At 42.3% G+C, this 18,234-nt stretch overlaps 1 protein-coding gene across 3 annotated transcripts in view; it reads right to left on the reverse strand.

The window, feature by feature from the left end:
- The window catches only part of LOC138178377 (uncharacterized), a 193,291-nt gene that overhangs the window by 166,197 nt on the left and 8,860 nt on the right, over nt 1-18,234 (reverse strand). For all 3 annotated transcript variants that reach the window (XM_069110173.1, XM_069110174.1, XM_069110172.1), the window contains exons 2-3: nt 17,728-18,080; nt 10,539-10,740 (exon numbers count right to left, since the gene is read on the reverse strand). Coding sequence is in view for 1 of the 3 variants with exons in the window: in XM_069110174.1 (XP_068966275.1) it covers nt 10,539-10,545 (7 nt within the window). In the remaining 2 variants the exon portion in view is untranslated. The remainder of the gene's footprint in view (nt 1-10,538; nt 10,741-17,727; nt 18,081-18,234) is intronic.

The raw sequence follows: 18,234 nt of genomic DNA on the forward strand, positions 1-18,234 counted from the left end.
GAAAACACAGGAACCGGGGAAAACATGGGGGCAAGGGAGGCTGAGCGAGAGAAAAGAAACGCCGAGCATCGATCCGTCCACTAATTAATGTTCCATGGACGAAGATTCGAGCGCGGATTGGTCGCTAAAGAGAATCGTTGCGGAGTCCGCGTTACGAGAAATTCCGCGGTTTCCCGTCGGAATGCCATGCAGGAAGTTCGTTTACTCGGAATTTTTAGTGGTCCGCGTGGAATCGAACCTGTGCAACGGTCGTAATGTTTTCACAACTTTTTGCATTATCTCACAGACTGTCTGCGTAAACTCTGATAGCGTATGGCGAGTATTTTTATAATAAAACTGCATTTATGCGAACTCCGTTTAGCCCAACTAACGTCGCCGCAGTACTCGGTTTACATTTGGAATGCGTCACTGAACTCTTATTATCCAACTCCGGTTCGCTCGATGTATCGCTTATATGAATTAATATTTCTGCCTCGGTACTACTTACAAATTTCAGTCCAATTTAATTTCACTTTCGTCTTCGAACGAGTAACAACATTCAGTTATTTCGTTTATCCGAGCTCCGCTTATACGAACCACTTTCCGTTTACCGTCTGTTATACGAGCTGAGCCTCTTTATTCGAACTACGCTCGTACGTACTTTCAGTCAGACGATTGCGTATTCCGAGATCGTACACGTCCGCGTGTTTTGTCTAAGCTGATATATAATTGTTGCGACACTCGACTAACTAGCAACCAGTCAGGCACAACTGATCGGTTGATATCGCGAGCCTCGAACGTTATTAGCGTCCAAGGTGGAGGATTATAATAAATGTACAGAGCGAGGTTTAGTTCACCTTATTTGTTCCACTCAATACTCTGAATACAACTGTCTTTAAGTTCACTGGCTATCCTGTTAAATATAATGGTCACTGATTGAATACTGTTAATGTTGACTCTTACAATACTGGTGCAAGAGTGTCTCTTGGTGATGTCAGAATAAAATTGCCCTCTATAAGACCGTAATAAAACCTGTCTGGACCTACGGAATCCAACTATGGGGAACGGCAAGTAATTCCAACATTGAAATACTTCAACGCTTCCAATCGAAAACGCTAAGATCCATTATAAATGCACCCTGGTATGTCACCAACGAACTAATACATCGCGACCTCGAGATACCAACAGTCAAAGAGGAAATAGCAAAATATAGCGACAAATATAGCAAAAGAGTCAACAATCACCGAAACCCCCTAATCACTGGACTACTTGATACGTCGGACCAGATCCGCAGGCTGAAGAGACACTGCCTGCTAGACCTAAACGCTAGATTCAATTAGTTATCTAAATTAATTAATATTTACTTATTTATAATACATACCTATAAATTATACTTATCTGTAATAAGTGTTAACTTATTATAAATAATTAGCCATGTCACTGCGCCACGCCAGAAGAAATTACTGAAAATTCTCAATGCGAGAATTGATTGTAAATTTTAATAAATGTTGGAATACAACGATATCAATCGCATGCAGATAAGGTGGTTGATCGTATGGATTCTTCCCTTCATTGTCCAACGCTATCCCCACTAGTGCACGTTCGTGAGATGTACCATGGCGGCTAGCACGTGCATGCTCTTTCGAGAATTTGGCGGAAGAAGCTTAAGGATATGGATGGAACATTCTCGATGGGCACGTCGAGAAGCTACTAGAAGGTTCTGTAGCACATGTGACGCCACACAGACACCCACACAGGTCACACTCATTACTGCATACAGAGTGGGGTTCTAAACCTTTTTAAGGGCCATGGGTCACTAAGCAAGCCAGTCTGTGAACAACTAGCCAACTGTCAACATTCATAACGCTTACTTGTATTTTACTTGTAACTTCGTTTAATAAAAATCATAAAGTATTGTTTCAATACACACATTGTGTCTTCCACAGTTTATTAATCTTAATTTCAAGATTAAATTCTAACAATAAATAAAAAAAAAAAAAAGAGTGTCTCCTGGTGATGTTGCTGTCGTAGAGGAAGGTTCGTGGTGGGTGTGTCTCCAGTCTGTTCCTAACTGATCATTGGGTAAAGACGTATGTTCGAGGATGGGCTGGCTGCCTTCATGAAGGTTCGCGCGCCGGTGACCTTACACCTGGGAAAGCCCGCGTGTCCGGTCTTCCTGAGATGTACCACAAAATAAAGAAGTTTCGAGCCTTATGGGTTTTTTCCGTGGGGTCCTAAAGTACCTTGACTGTACAATAGGCCCACTGTTTATGATGGATCCGCACTAGGGTAGCGTAGACCCTTGACGGTCGTCCTGCCCGAGGATCGCATCTGGTTCACATGAAGCGTCGCGGTAATTACCAGGCGGCCACTCCAAATCCCGAACAATAATTTCACACAATTTGTGTCGAAATCGTTGTTCAATCTCAGTTATCCGAACTTGGATCTCTGTTATCGAAACTCATAGCGGTTGATGGGGGTTAGCAAAGGAATCCGAAATATTTCGTTCGTTTGGGATAAAAGAAATTCTGCCGTACATGAAAATTAGCTTCGATTATGCGAACCTATAAACAGCGGAGAAAAGAGGAGCCAATGGACACGTATTATCCGACTGATCCAGTTACTCGTGACTGTGTCATATAAATAGAGCTGTATCGGATTCGTGTTAGATGCTTCGAGGTTTCTATCGGTACTTTAAAACCGACCAAGGCAAAAAATATTCCTCAATTTCGAGGTTCGTTGGCTAGAAACTATCTTCAGAGAAAATTCTCCAACTCTTTCGTCGCTTCTAACTTCTATCCAATTCTCTTAAACTTCTAATTTCTACGTAAAATTCCACTGATCCAGTTAACACGACAATTCTAACCAGTCGAAAACAAAAAGAACTAAATAGAAAGTCTCTATCGATAATTTAAAATAGATCAGATCCGTAAAATATTTCTCAATTTGAGATTCGTTGCCTCTGAACGATATCCAGAGAAAATTCTCGAATCTTCCCATCAACGTCTAATTTCAACGCAAAATCTCGATAAACGTATTAACAGAAGAATTCCGATCAATGGAAACCCTCTTAGTCGATGATCAAACACGATCCAACGATTCCTCGCAAGGATTCGGAAATTTTAGCAACGGCTCGCTGGGACTTCCGGTTTCGAAGGTACGCGGCGAGCCATTCGAGGCATTTCGCGCTGCGTTCCAAGCGGTTCACAGCGTTTCGAGGTCACCAGTGGCCAGAGGTGTTGCGTAACTCTCTCTGCCAATAGGCAGAGTCGGTCCGTAGCCATCGTCAACTTTGTTGCGCGCTGCCACGACGCCGATCGATCGATTATTTATCCGGTCGACGCTCGTCTCGGCTCACCGAGAACCGCGACGCATTACGCGAAACGTTCCACGGTTTGCCGGCGTGGTCCGAACCCGGAATTTTCATCGGGCTTATCGATCCGCCCTGGAAAATGGAACACGCGAAAGTCAGCCAGTTTCGAAGCGATCGCAACCTGGCAAAACGTTCCTTCCACGGTGATGGGGTACCGTTTCCTGTGATTCGGCCAATTCAACCGGAAGCGGAGGGACTCGTCACCGAGACATTTGCGTACAGCGGGTTTTTCTTCGAGGGAAATAATTTGGTCAGGATGTTTCTCAACAAACGACGATCGTATCCTCGCTTGCGTAGTCGTAACTTTAATATTTCGCGAAAATTCTCTGGTTGCCGGTGTTGGATTGTAAATTTTAGAGTCACTCGTTTTGTCCTACTTACGAATGACCCTGAAACAAATAATTTTGTTTAAGACCGGTATAGGGTGAGTGTGACCAGGCACGACGTTATGTCAAGAAACGTTTCTTAAAACACTGGTATAGAACGACAGAGCGATCGCTGAATCGCCGTAGCAAGGGAGATGAAGATAAGGACAAAGATGATGTTGAAGATAGGTTAGCAAGATGGAGATCTTTAGCTCATGCGAAGGATATTTTCGTGAGGATCGTAAGGGGTCAACTAAGGGTGTATGGACTTGTAGATTGGATTAAAGTATCGAGATGATTGCCCACGTTGAAGGGATACGCGTCGTCTGGTCCTTATCCGATCCTCGCTGAGACTGTTCCTAAAAAGTCCATACAAACTGTTACACGTAGGCGTGCAGTTAAATTTAGTCTACGAGAAAATCGCATGGAAATTATCGCAATTATTAAATTTTGATTACCATCGGATATTATTGAAATTCGCGCTAGCGTCGAGTGTTATTGTGATTCTGCGATATTGGAAAATTGAGAATTTATTGCCAGTGTAACGAATCGGAAATTTGTTAATCGAATTAACGTTAAACGAAACTCGTTATTTGAAAATTAAAATTCCAGCTGGCTGGATGAATTTTCGAGGATATTAATCAATCGGGGAATAGGCGGTACCGAAAGCGAATTTCTCAAACGTCGGCCAGACTCTTCCCACTATCGAGCTGGCTATACTTCATCGGAACGGATTAACGAGGGCCCGAGTAGCTCGCTGTGTTTTAACGCGATTATCCGCAAGTTCTCAAACCTAGCTATCTACCGTGGCCATAAGCTCCATCCGTCTAATAACGCGGACAGGAATTTGAAATCGCGAAACTCGCTTAGAAAATCTCAGTTCCATCGACTTGGCAAGAAAAGTTACCTCCTGTTCGAAATCATAGTGAATGATTCATGGTGTATGAATATTTTGTTCATATTGGGTCGTCGATTAAATTCATTTAATATTCAAAGAATATTTTTCGATATTAAAGGAACTGAGGCGTATGTGTCGTCCGTGATACTTGTAGATGCTGGGCTGTAGATGTCGCTGATGGGGTACTGCTACTACTTTTTTCTTCTAATTTAGATGCGTGGAAGAAAAATCGGACTCCGGTCGCCGGGATTCGAACCCGGGTCCCGAACGTTCGCAACCTAAAGCGCTTTTTTTTCTTATAACGTTTATTTAAACCAAGATACATATTAGTACATTTGGTTATTCACAATAAACTGTGAATTTCGGTAAGATGTGTTAGGCAAAAGTACCGATACGCGACGGTACGACGAAGCCATACTATGTTATGTGTCGGCATGTTTCATTTTTTATGATGTAATTTATTCTTTGGAATTAAGCCGCTGGGGAGCGGAGCTTTTATGTGATTTTGTGCAACCTAAGGCGCTAACCACTGCGCTGCCGTCGTCCGACACTAGTTGGTGTCGAGTGGTGGTATTTGCTGTTAAGTGCCGCAACAGAACGTCGACTCGTCAAATGTCCTATTAGAACGTTAAAATTCACGTAACATAAGGAACCACACTTGCGAACAATTATATACAAGTAACGAAACAATCTTAATTACAAATCTTTAATGCTCTTCGATGATCAGCTCAAGATTTATTCCAAAATTATTCCCTTCGGTAAAGAAATCGAGAAATCGGTTAAGAGAAATCTTAACACGTTAAGATAACATTGAACTAAGATCAATTTTTAATGGAGAGGTTTAATAATCCACCCAACGTGAGTTAAATTGGTTTCTATCTATAAAATAAACACAATTGTTTGTACGAACGGACTATAATTTGTAATATTATTATTTATTCAATACATAAATAATTATTGTATCAACATATTATATTGTATATAAAATATGTTAAATCGAACAATATAACAAACGTCGTTTCGCGTCTCCTCCACGCGATGTTTAAAAAATTAAAAACGTCTGTTCTAAGTGTTCCATCAATAACGCGTTAATATGTCCTGGTGGATTTCCACTAGACGCTACTCCCTGCAGCGACTTGAAAAATTTACAAAAATTTCCCATCGACCATTAAGCGAGTACTAAAAAGTGATGAAAGCGTGGTGGATCTTTGAGGTAACGAAGAAGAGTCCCTGTGGGACTTTCGAAGATTCACGAGGACCGTGAACGAAGTTTCCCCGCGAGTTTCCCGAGCTTTCTAATGCGATTTACCTTCCCCTTTGCTCTGGCAGAAGTTTTCAAATTCATTAGATGGCGTAAAATTATGCATCGTTTAATAAGCGTCTGTACACGTGTTACATCGAAGTTCTTCTCGAGCTTGGGAAAGCTCGAACGTTCGAAAGGTCTTTCAGACGCCTCGCGTTGAACACCGAGGATCGTTAGAGTTTCAATATTTACGATGTAGCTGCTCTCGGAAAAACGACGAAGAGGGTGACTCGCTTGAGTTATTAAACCGTCTGACGACGAACAGCTGACAATCCGGCGCGAAAAATAATAATCGGGTCGGTGTGTAAAAATGGAAGAAAAATGGAGTCAAAGGAGGTGAGACTAAGATAAGCGAGAAAAATTCAGAAAGACCGGGGACAGAGAGAGGACAGAACCGCGAGAAATACAGGCTATTAAATTAAGAGGAACGACACGGAAGGAAAAAGAGGCGAAAGTAGCGAGAAAGTTGCGAATGGATGAGAAACAAACACGGTGGAGGTGCCACCGCTAAATATTTGAGGTTTTCGTTTGTCAACGTTTGAGTTCGCCGAGACCAACGGCGGCGAAAGAAGTTGTTTGACTATATACGAAGAATTGTAAAAAACGGAAAACGCAAAACGGTGGACAGACAGCGTGTAAAAGAGAAAAGCGTGGAAAAAAAATCAGAAAAGGTTCAAAGCGAGCCGGGACAGCGTGTAATGCAAAATGTTACGAGCTCCCGCGACTTCCCACGTGGGAAATAGAAAAATGCTCGCGCGAAAGCGCACCAGGGAAAAAGAAGTTATGCAAACGGCTAGGCGAAAGAGGAGGGAATGGCCGATGACGGCCACCGGAAACCGAAGCGTGAAGACCAAGTTTACGCTTCCTCGAGCGCTCAATATCGGATACTCGTCTCGAGAGAGGCTTTCGTTGTTAACAAAGAGACTCTGTCGAAGTTATGCAATAATTACTGCGCAGTTTCTGGGGCTAGAAAGCGAAAGAGAGAGAGAGAGAGAGAGAGAGAAAGAGAGAAAGGAACTTTTGAGCCGATCCAGTGTGTCGGAGCAGCAGCTTACTCCCCGTAACCCTTCATCGCGAACTCGCGCTTTAACCGAACGGCTGGCGCGTATCCAAACGCAAAACGCGAAATTTCGCGGTAATTTGCCGAGGATTTTCTATCGGCCGTCTTCAACGACCCTTCTCGACGCCTGGATCTCGTCTGTTGCGCCGCGATTCAATTAATTGCGACAGTGCTACCTACGTAACACCCTTGAAACCTTTGGAAATCAGCGTGCCGTGTTTACGAAAGAGTCGAACCACAGAGAAGCGCGAAATTAAATAATTACGCCATGTTTCGATACGGGATAATTAATTGTTCCACGTTCGAGTCGAGTGTTATATTTTTCGCGTGCCGTGTGGCTCGACGTTGCGGAGTTTTCTGAAGACTCTTGACGCCCGTGGTTCGCCTGTTGCGCGTCGATTTAACTAATTGGCAAAATATTTGCTACAGAGCGCCGCTTCCAACTTTTACAAATTGGCATTGCACGCGTTCGAGAGGAAACGCGCGGCAAGTCATAACATTTGTCCATTAACACGTCCGCGAGAATCTTTAGGATTCCCATCTCCTGTGACGACAGAGATTGAGAAGAAATTCTTTTACTTGGTTTTACTTGAAGATAGCCAGGACACGCGTTACTTCGTTGAAAGATACCAAACGATAGTCGCATCGATACATGTGACAATCGAACGTATCAATGGAACAAGATATTTTCCACCTTATGCACCGTATTTTTTCGCAAGTTCCACGTTTTTATGGAATTTCATCGAATCTAAGAGATTCCTCGGGATATTTAAAATTTTTCCTTTCCACTCGTGCCACTAATTGCACGTTCTCGCGCCCCGTGTCCGCAGAGACCGGTTGGAAAAAGAGGAACAGTAGAAGTGGCGAATTTTCCAGACTCGAAGTTCCCACGACCTTTCCCTCCCTCGAGGCGGAATTTTAATTTCGCCGCTGCGTCGGGCAAATATAAAAAAAAAAGAGAGGCGCGGTTTAGACAGCCACTTTCGCCAGTTTCAAAGAGCAAGTCCGAGATAAATATTTGCTGTACTCGACATTGCTGAGTGGAACTCGCGAGGAATAAATTACCGACCGGCCGCGATTAACTCGCCGTTAATAAGTAGCAACTTGTGTTGATAGTCCTGGCGGCGATAGCCGCGCCGCTAATTATTCGGCCGCTGCCACCGTTGATTAACAATTAATCGGTTACCCTGGTTGGGTCCATCGCCATATTCTTCCGATCGATAGGAAAAGGATATTCGTCGGACATCTAGAACGCGTGCTTAAATTTTCGTCTTGCGGTAATTATTAACAATTATTAATATACAAGGTTTGTCGTAGTTGATGGCACGTTGATTACGATTGTACATAATTGGAATAATAGGGCAACTCTGGACCATGGCCATTATACGAACGTTATCGTATCTCGAGATAGCTCGTCCTGTGAGGGGAAGCGAGTTAAATTAACACGCCGGCTGCTACGGTGGTCATCGGTGACCCGCGTGTAACTAAATTTTGTAGTACGATCGAAATAAGATGAATCTGACGAGCTAAAGAATTTTTAACGATACAAATAATCCAAGTAATATCGTATAAAAAGGACTATATATAATATTTTCGACGTAAATATATATATATAAATATATATGTAAATATATGTAAATATATATATATGTTATATATAACAATCGACGTAAAATACAGGGTGGTTGGTAACTGGTGGTACAAGCGGAAAGGGGGTGATTCTACGCGAAAAAAGAAGTCGAAAATATAGAATAACAATTTGTCGTTTGAGGCTTTGTTTTCGAAAAAATCGACTTTGAATTTTCGCTCGGTACGCGTGCACTTTATCGCGTCTCGTTATAACGGATCTCACTGTATATCGTTGTCTCGATGGAAAAATTAAAAAAAAAAAAAACTTTTATTCTATATTTTCGACTTTTTTTTCTCGTAGAATCACCTCCTTTCCGCTTGTACCGCCAGTTACCAACCACCCTGTATAATAACATTTTACAATCGACGTAAAATATATAAAATTCGCGTGTTAATGACGTTTGTGTCTATCGTATGCCACTATTCGTGTCACGATTGACTCGATGCTACGAGAAAAAGAAGAGATCGAGTGGTAGAAACTGGCATTTTGGTCGCGAGGAAAGGAACTCGAGTGGCTGCCAAACGATAACGATCGGTACTTTGGAAACGTTTCCTACGCAAAAATGAGCAGCGCGAGCTTAAAAATTATTTACCAGCGAATCGCTTAATCGTCGCTTTCAGTCGCGTTAATTGGAGAGACGTTCACCGGAGAAAGTCGCAGCCAGGTGATTCATCGTGGCCGCCGTGACAGCGGGCGATACATTATGCCCGCGAGCAGATAATCCATTATCAGGCCACTACGATCGCGATGTTCGTTTTCGACCGGACGACCGGCTCTGTTAATCGCGAGATTAATCTCTGTCCTGCCGATTTCATCCAGCCGTGGTCCACCAATTTCCTTCCTTCTGCCGTGCGATCCTTTTCATTCGCGAAAATCCTTCTTCGCGTACGTCGCTTCGACCACGTCGTTTGGAACGTTTCATAAAGAGAATTCGGGTGATAGCAATCAAATTCGTCGGCGAATAGCCCTCCGGAGGATTCTATTCGCGCTAGCCGTCGGATTTACGTTACTCCAGAGGTCGAAGGTCGTTCGACCGAGTCGGCTCGCGATTTTACGTTTCACTAACGCTCGAATATCCTTGCAAAGTACGACTTTCCGAGAGAAATATCGTTACCATTCGTGGAAATCTTCGGTGTGTTCCCATGTCCAACGTAGTTGCTATGCCACCGTATAACGTCTTGGGCTATTTGCCCGTAGAACCTCTTCGAAAGGTAGGCAAATGGTCCGACGCCAGATGGCGACGTAACAAATTCTATTCTCGAGAGTTCTCGCAGCCAGTCTACCGGAAAAGGTCGAAGGGAACGATGCTGCGAGAGGCGGTGCGAGACCCGCTCGAGCTCCAATTTTAATTCCGGCCAGAGTGTGCGGCTCGCTGACTAATTAGGTTATGCAAAACAGCTGTTACGCGCTGTCCTAACCACCAGCCATCGTTCGCCAACGTTGATTTCGCAAATTTTTTGCGCTTCCGTCATTAACGCTCCCATTGAATATCATAAAAATACGAGCACTTTCGAGAAACATCGGTAACCGATCGGAACGACACTTGTCGTTGATATCGTGCGACGAGATGCAGTAAATGTGAAATTTGCTAGAAATTGCGTGAATTTTACGCTACTAATCTGCTATCTTGTCCAATGGTAGCCATCGAATTTCCTCTCGATTGACCATCATTGGCGTCACGCGTAATAGTATCCAAAGGCAATCCTAGCTCAATTTAGATATTTTTTTTTTATCTACTGCTGTATTCGATCTCTGCGTTCGCATCAGGTTGCTTCTTCTCAGCGTCGAGGGTCAGAGATAAGCTTCTGCTTGCTGGAAATTCGAGAGACAAGCTCGCGAGCGAGGAAGGCGACGATAGAGATATTTCACGTTTGGGAAAAAGAGGAGGAATAGCGTTTCTATCGTGTGAATAGGATTTCAAAGGACTTACCCTTCATGCCGAGGATCAGCACCGTTGTTCCGGTGAAAGGGACACCCTCGTTCGAACGATCCTTGGTCGATCGGGCTTCTCGCCCTACCAGCCACACGCTCGGCCAGCAGCTTTCAAACTTCACGATCACTGGCGATCCCGATTCGATCGCAACACCGCGCACCAACGATCTATCGACGATTTCAGGAACATGAAACACTGTCTGCAAAGAAAGGAAAATGATCGGTTATCGTAAGCGCTTCTAACTTTTTCGTTATGCGCTGACTTGGCTCGAATAGCTGTTACAGAATACGACTATACACGCCGCCTGGTATTATACATCCGAACAATAGAATTACAATGGTGATACAATGGCACGTAGTGGTGGTGTTCCATTTAAATTGTTCTCCGCGAATATCTTCAAAATTGTTGAATACATCGACGAATGTCTCGAATGGAAATGAAACGTTGCTAACTCTATAAGAATATTAGGGTTTTATTCGTTGGATATAAAATGAAACTACTATAGAAGATACAGAATAGATTTCGAAAATGTTAATTCCGATTCTTTGCCTGTTCTTCGACGACTCGCTCAGGACTCTCTGGCTTTTCAATCGTGCTGTTCATGCTACATGACATCCTGCAACTTTAACGACATCACGTATGCAACACTCGTCACGCTCGGCTCGATCTCCACGCGATACCACGTACGCATCGATTTTCGCATTACGTTTGAAGAATCACTACTCTCTCGTTATCGATACTAATAGAGTCCAGATAAAACGTTCGACCTACCACTACTCGATCGCCACCCCATATCCATGAATTCTCATTTGCGCGTCATGATCGATACTGTGAAACAGCAATAAACTTTCGATTTGATCAGAGTTGAGAATTCCGACATCAAAGTCGTCATTAACAACGCGTTGTTGACGGTATACTTTGAAACAAAGCGAATCTGACGCGCGTTTTTCGCAAACGTATCGAATCAAATAAAATGGGGAACGTCGACTCGCGTCTCGCCATTCTCAACGTTCGCAAAATGAAAAACGTCGATTCACGTATCCGTCAACGACGTTACGGCAACGGTGTTTCGAAAATGAAAGAAACGCGGAGAAAAATAGAGGAATATTCGATAAAGTGCCGTTAATCGCTGTCACGGATCTCGATTTTATTCAAATTACCCTACTTTCGTCCTTTTCGTGTCGTTGGCCAATTTTTATCCGCGATAAACGTTGGGCGCCACCCAGTTTCGTGTTCCTCCGATTAAAATGGTCGTTGGAAGCTTTTAAGCTAAATACATTGTTTCGTGGAATAGCCTGGACGTAAGTTAATGGCGGACGTAACGACGGTAGCGTTACGCAATAGCTCACTGCTCGTTCGCGCGAATCGCGTTTCCGGAGAACGAGCCCCGTTAACGCGGTCCCGATCTCGCCAACACGCAACCGCACGGCTGATTTGGAATTCAAACGAAGATTAAACCTTTATGGAATTCACGCGTGACTAGTAAACGACGGTGTAACGGAGATTCTAGAGAATTAGAATCGATCCGCGTGTTTAAATTGGAGCGTTTAAGCGTTGTAGTTGCTTGCGTCGCGAAAAACGACGCGATTCGTTTGTATTACGAAGACTGGCGGACTTTGTAACGGCGAGAGCCAGCGGTTTCCGAGTTTGCGTTTGAAAAGTAGCATGTTTTCATTTATAGCGACGAGCAGTAGCAGGTTGCGCTTTTTCGCTGCGAAAACTAGCACGTTTCGGTAATCCGTCGCGAAAAGTAGCACGTTTCACTGTTAGCCAAAGAAAGAAGACAACCGCGTTAAATTCGTTGCCAAGTTATTTCTACCGCAAAAACAACAAGTTGACCGTTTCTTTGAATCGAAACGAACGCGAATACGAACATCGATCGATTTATTTAATCAACAATGTTGCTATACGAAAAGATGTTCAAGTATCATCGACGATAAATCTTCCATTTCTTTCTCGATGTTAGTCGAATTTTAACATCGTAGGAATTTTGTAATCCGTGTACCGTACAGTATTCAGCGTTGAAACGCGCTGCCTTTTGTGGCACACAGTCGATAGTCGAGAACTTTAAATTTTAAATTAACAGAATCTAGGTAGATTAAGCGTGTCTGGTTCGTGCCGGAATGTAAAGCTGGAAAGAAAGTTCAATTTTCATAGAGTCACGCGAGCAGTGAGAATTATAAAACCACGACGAAAGAAATTCTAATCGAGCTCTAAACTAGCTAGAATTATTTATCTACCACTGATTAGGCTTATTTCTAATATTATAGGAATATATCCAGTTATTATTGTAGCTGTAACGTTACAGTTAGCGAAGATGATTTGGCGTGTTAAAAGTGGATTAGTTTTGAGCTACGTCAAATTAAAATTAGAATGGTTAAGTTGTTAGTCTCGGATTAAAGCGAGTTGAAACGTTTAGGCAATTACACATAGTAGCTTGCGTCGAAACAGAATGGTTACGTTTCGGTGTTAGACGAGATTAGCGCATCCGGATTTCAACGAGATCCTATTAGATCAATTAATACATTCGGCTGAAAGTAAACAAATCACAATAGTTCGTGTCACAGAATATTATGCTTCTCGGTAAATTTACATCGTCACGTACCCGAACCATGGTCGTAATTTATCGAAAAGTAGATGATCGAAAATAATCACAGAAAATTCCGATGGTGAAAAATACGGTGATTCGCGAAAATATTAGAACGTTTGCCGCAGACTGTCTTTTTTAACCCTTCCGCTTCGAACGTCGCATCACACGACGACTCGTGGGCCCGGCGTCCAAATGATGCATATACAAGTGCTATTTGTAGTCAATAATATATTTTTTCGTTATTGGCAGAACATTTTCTGTCGATTTTATTGATATTGGATGATATTGGATTAATCACTTCTTAACACGTTCGTCGCCACGTCACGCATATCTATGTGACGGGTATAATTCCGTGAGAGCCCCGTCATCAAAGTTCGAGTTAATTAAATATAGGATATACAAGATAAAAATATTAAAAACACATTATACCATACTTTTTATTAATTTACATTCTGGATAATATATTACATTATCCTATATCGCACGGTATTTGTTAAAACGTTCCAAACACATTTGGGGTGATTTTGGGCACTTGGAACGATAGTTGTAGACTCGGTCGTCACTACTCTCCTCATTTTCAAATATATTTTCACACTGTTTACTGAACATTTTGAGGATGAAAAAATCACTGATGCACGTCTCACAAGCATGCTTCTCGACTAAATGAAACATCTGACATATCTGCCATGAGATCCCTCGGAATACTCTAGCTGAAAGGCTATCGCTTTTTCCATTTCAGAACTAAATAATCTTTTCTTTACAATGAATCGAAGGCCATAAACAATGAATTCCCGCTTGTCGCTCTATTTATGTTCTATTACGCGCAGGAAACTTAGCCGAATCACGCTGAGCGACAAACGTGTTAAGTGTTGTCGTTTGTAGTAAAAATGATAAAAGATCCTAATCACGATACGAGTGTAAAAATTGCAACGTTGGCCTTGTTTCAAAATATATCGTACAGAATTACATTACTAATCTTTGCATATTAATATATTTACTAATTTGCGTTTCATAATTAATTATATTAAACATTTGATCGTAAAGTCTTGTAAATATACAGGGTGGTTGGTAACTGGTGGTACAAGCGGAAAGGGGGTGATTCTACGCGAAAAAAGAAGTCGAAAATATAGAATAAAATTTTTTTTTTTTAATTTTTCCATCGAGACAACGATCTACAGTGAGATCCGTTATAACGAGACGCGATAAAGTGCACGCGTACCGAGCAAAAATTCAAAATCGATTTTCTCGAAAACAAAGCCTCAAAGGAAAAATTTTTATTCTATATTTTCGACTTCTTTTTTCGCGTAGAATCACCCTCTTTCCGCTTGTACCACCAGATACCAACCACCCTGTATAAATGCCTATATTACCTGTGATTTTGTAAGCCTTTTCATATTAAAGATGTAAATTATACTTATCATATTGGAGCGGAGATTGTTTTATTCAGCACAGTTGTTATTTAAGACTTAGGAAAACGTATATACAGCAACCACGCACACTGTGCGTATTTCTGGCACGCGTTTCTGTTCAGTGACGGTGGACTGGACTGCCGAAGCGAAAGGGTTAATGAAGGCATTACGTGTATCATAGGAAGCTAGACACAACTATCGTGATTACGACAGTGAAATTTGAAACCAATCCGAAAATGTATATAAAAGTTGCGAGACATTGCGTGAAAAATTAGTATACAGCATGAATAGTAGCTTTAAACGCACAATTGGTATTAAAGATGAACTCATGGTTACATATCATGATTATGAATACAGCGAATAATTGACTGTTCAAATACTTTGATGATCTTTGCGAGGTGTATGCTTGCGATAAATATTTTGCAACTTGCATATACATTTACAAATCCGTTTCAAATTTCATCAATACAGGATTACCAAAATATCAGGATAGTTGTACCTCGTTGTGGTATTTGTGAAATTTTAAAACGTTTTGTATATATGCATACACGTAGAAAGTTTCTGTGCGCCACTGTAGATACAAAAAATATAGATTTAAATTAACAAACTGAAAGCGTCCGATATATCCAGCAATTTGCAGTTATTATATTAAAATATCGGGAAGAGGAACGCGTCTAGAAACGTACAGAAACTTAACTTCATAAAATCGTTTTCAAATAAACGCTATTCGGCCAGACTCGAGATAAAAATCAGCCAAGCGTTCTCAAAAATATACAAACATAGCTGTCACGATAAAAAGGCAAAGTTTTCGTAGAAAAGTGTCGAGGAAATCGGCGCAGCGTTGTTTCGGTCAGTAGGAATGAGCGGCACGGCGTAATGAAATTCCTTCGGGTGTCACGAGAAAGAAAGAAAACTCGACAAGGCGGCCGTGGGCCGAATGATCGTCCCATTCCTACGTCCGCGGTTATTCCACGAGATAAATTCGAGGTCTTACTCTCGGGGGTGTGCCAATTTACGGCCAGTGGTTACGCTCCGGGTCTGAGAATCGTCGCAACCTTTATCGTGTCCGAAAAAAAATAAAAACGGCAGACGGAACGCTCGATGTACTTCTATTCTTCTGCTCTGCTTACCAGCATCGGAAAATACAGATTTGTTTTTTCTTCTCTTCTTTTCTTTCCAGAGCAAACAGCGACCGGGGATTAATCGTAATTTTTGTGTTTCGAGCATAAAGTCGATTCGTTTGCTATTTTCGTTAAAAGCGTACAGTTAATACGTTACAGATTTTACGTTAGAAATACAAAGCTTGCTCGTTGCAATTCTCATTGAAAACATCCAGTTGTTTCGATGGAATTTTTGTTAAAAATATGGAAAGGCATAAAGTTCGTTCCTTGAACGTTTTGGCAGGTCGTCGAAAAGGAACTTTGGCGAAAATCGCGGCCCAATGATTTTATAATATCGTAGGGTTAAAACGTAATTAAAATCAATTTGTTGGGAATTAGCGAGGTCGTAATACGCGCCAGTAAAATTAAGTTTCTTTATGAAAGCAAACTTGGAGTAATTGTGTCTAGACAATCAACGGGGTTAATTAAGATCTAATTCGAATACTTCGTAAGCACCTTCGTTAATCCAGACTACGTTGTATTAAATCGAACAAAATTCTAACGTAAAAGATGTCGGCCCATCCGAAACATTTTCAACGAAGCATCTCGACCTTTCACTCCGACTATTCTTCCAAACGGGTATCGCGAGTCTTCCTTAGAAAATGAGAAGGATTCGATTCGAGTGCTCGGAATGATCTCGATCGGTGGCGTATCGAGAGAACCGATAGAGAAGCGACCCGATCTCGGCGAGCCAACTCCGGCTCCTTTGCCCTCTCTTTGAAGGTAAATTAATTTTCCATCCGGATTGCCGCTCGTCTAGCGTGCAAATAACCCTAGACGGAGCGCGGAGGTATCGAGCGAACTTTAAAAATCCGGGGAAACAGAGCGGACGTGGCCTCGACTCGCAACCAAACGATCCAGATTACACCGACTTCTCCATCGATTCTCCTTTTCTCTAAGAACACTGCCAACGACGCGTTCCATCCACTAGATCCGAGGGAATCCGCGGAAAATCTGATATTGCAAGCGTTTCTTGCTTTACGAGCACGTGAATCTACGAGATTAGTCCGCTATCTGTGATTTAACGCGGACAAAAGTGATAAGAACGCTGCTAAGAATGCGCTACTATCTCGATCGATTTCCACGAGTCCTTCGCCAACTTTGAAATTCGAGCAAGTCGAAGTTTAACCCTCGCCCATGCCTCGTTTCGTGTCAACTCGACACGTTTTTCGCGTAGAAGATCACCTTCTATGGAAAGATTGATCCGAGACTTTGTGACTTTTATTTGTCTAACATGGAATTCAATGCTATGAATGGTGAAACATGCGATAAAAAGGTGTGACGATATTTGCTACAGGAGATTACAAAATTCGTTCGATCCGACGTACGTTATTCTTATCAGTTCCATCGATGGCTAATTCATCGCTTTGTAATCGTTGCGCGACGATTATGCGTTCGTTGTACAATCCTCTCAAAATGCAGCTAGACACGTATAGCTTTGAATATCAGAGTTCGAAGAAGAGAAGAAGAGACGCCTTTTCTTCGTTATTCTCTTTGTCTTCTCTTCAGAGCTAAGAACGGTAAGATGGAAGCATTGGAAAGTGGAATACGTGCGATTGAAATTCGCTATCCCCGAAGGAGACTTATCGCGAATGCACATAAACGACAAAGTGGAAAATCAATTATTTATCTTTTCGTTTCATCGATGTTTCACCATTGTCCCAATTTCACTCACCAGGGACAGATGAATCAGCGAAAGTGAGACACGGATGAAGGTTAATTGCGATGATTTTTATTTGAAAATTCTCTACGAGTTCCAACTTCGATCGTAGAATTAGTTCGCAACTAAAATTTCACGTAACTACAGTTCTTGGGTAATCGGCATTATTTCAAGTAATTTACCACTTTGAGAACTTGGCGCTGATTAGATTGTTCTCGGACGAGTTTTCTCCAATTTCTCACGGAGCATCGTGTATAGTTGGAATAAAGTTTTTTAATCGCAAAATCGCTATACTACTCCATTCCTACTATGCGCGAGTCGAACGAAATTTCATTCAAAATATTACGTATTTGTTGTACAAGCTCACCTGCGTAGATGCCGGCGACGTGGTTGCAGAATTCCTCGAAAATCCAAAACACGTCACAAATGCACACGACACAACGTCATAGCTCGCGATCGATTAATCCCAAAAGCCGTGGCCCAGCTTTTTAGGTGTTGAAATTTCTCATCTTTCGGTTTTAATCACCAACCTCGGCGACTTTATTCCGCCACAAGATTCAGCCAGTTATTAACAGGAAAAAGTAGAACTGGCGATTACGAGTCGTCGCGATAATCCCTGTACTCGTGGGCCATGTCGCCTCGCTGGAAATTCGCGTGCTCGCAGATCCCTTGGAAACCGATCGATTCTCCCTTTAATTCCTCTCTCGCGACCCCTTTCCTCTGGAACGCGACCGTGTTCTAATTAATTTCCTTTTTTTAGGCTGGCTCCGATTCGGCGATCGTTAAACACGCGAGTGGGTCAAGGACGCGGGCTGAACTTGCTTCTTCAGCGTGCGCCAGCCGAGGATAGTCGTTAGCGGGAGGAAAGTGGAAA

Source organism: Bombus flavifrons, chromosome 3 (genome assembly GCF_040668555.2).
Source record: "Bombus flavifrons isolate JBK064 chromosome 3, iyBomFlav1_principal, whole genome shotgun sequence".
Lineage (NCBI taxonomy): Eukaryota > Metazoa > Arthropoda > Insecta > Hymenoptera > Apidae > Bombus > Bombus flavifrons.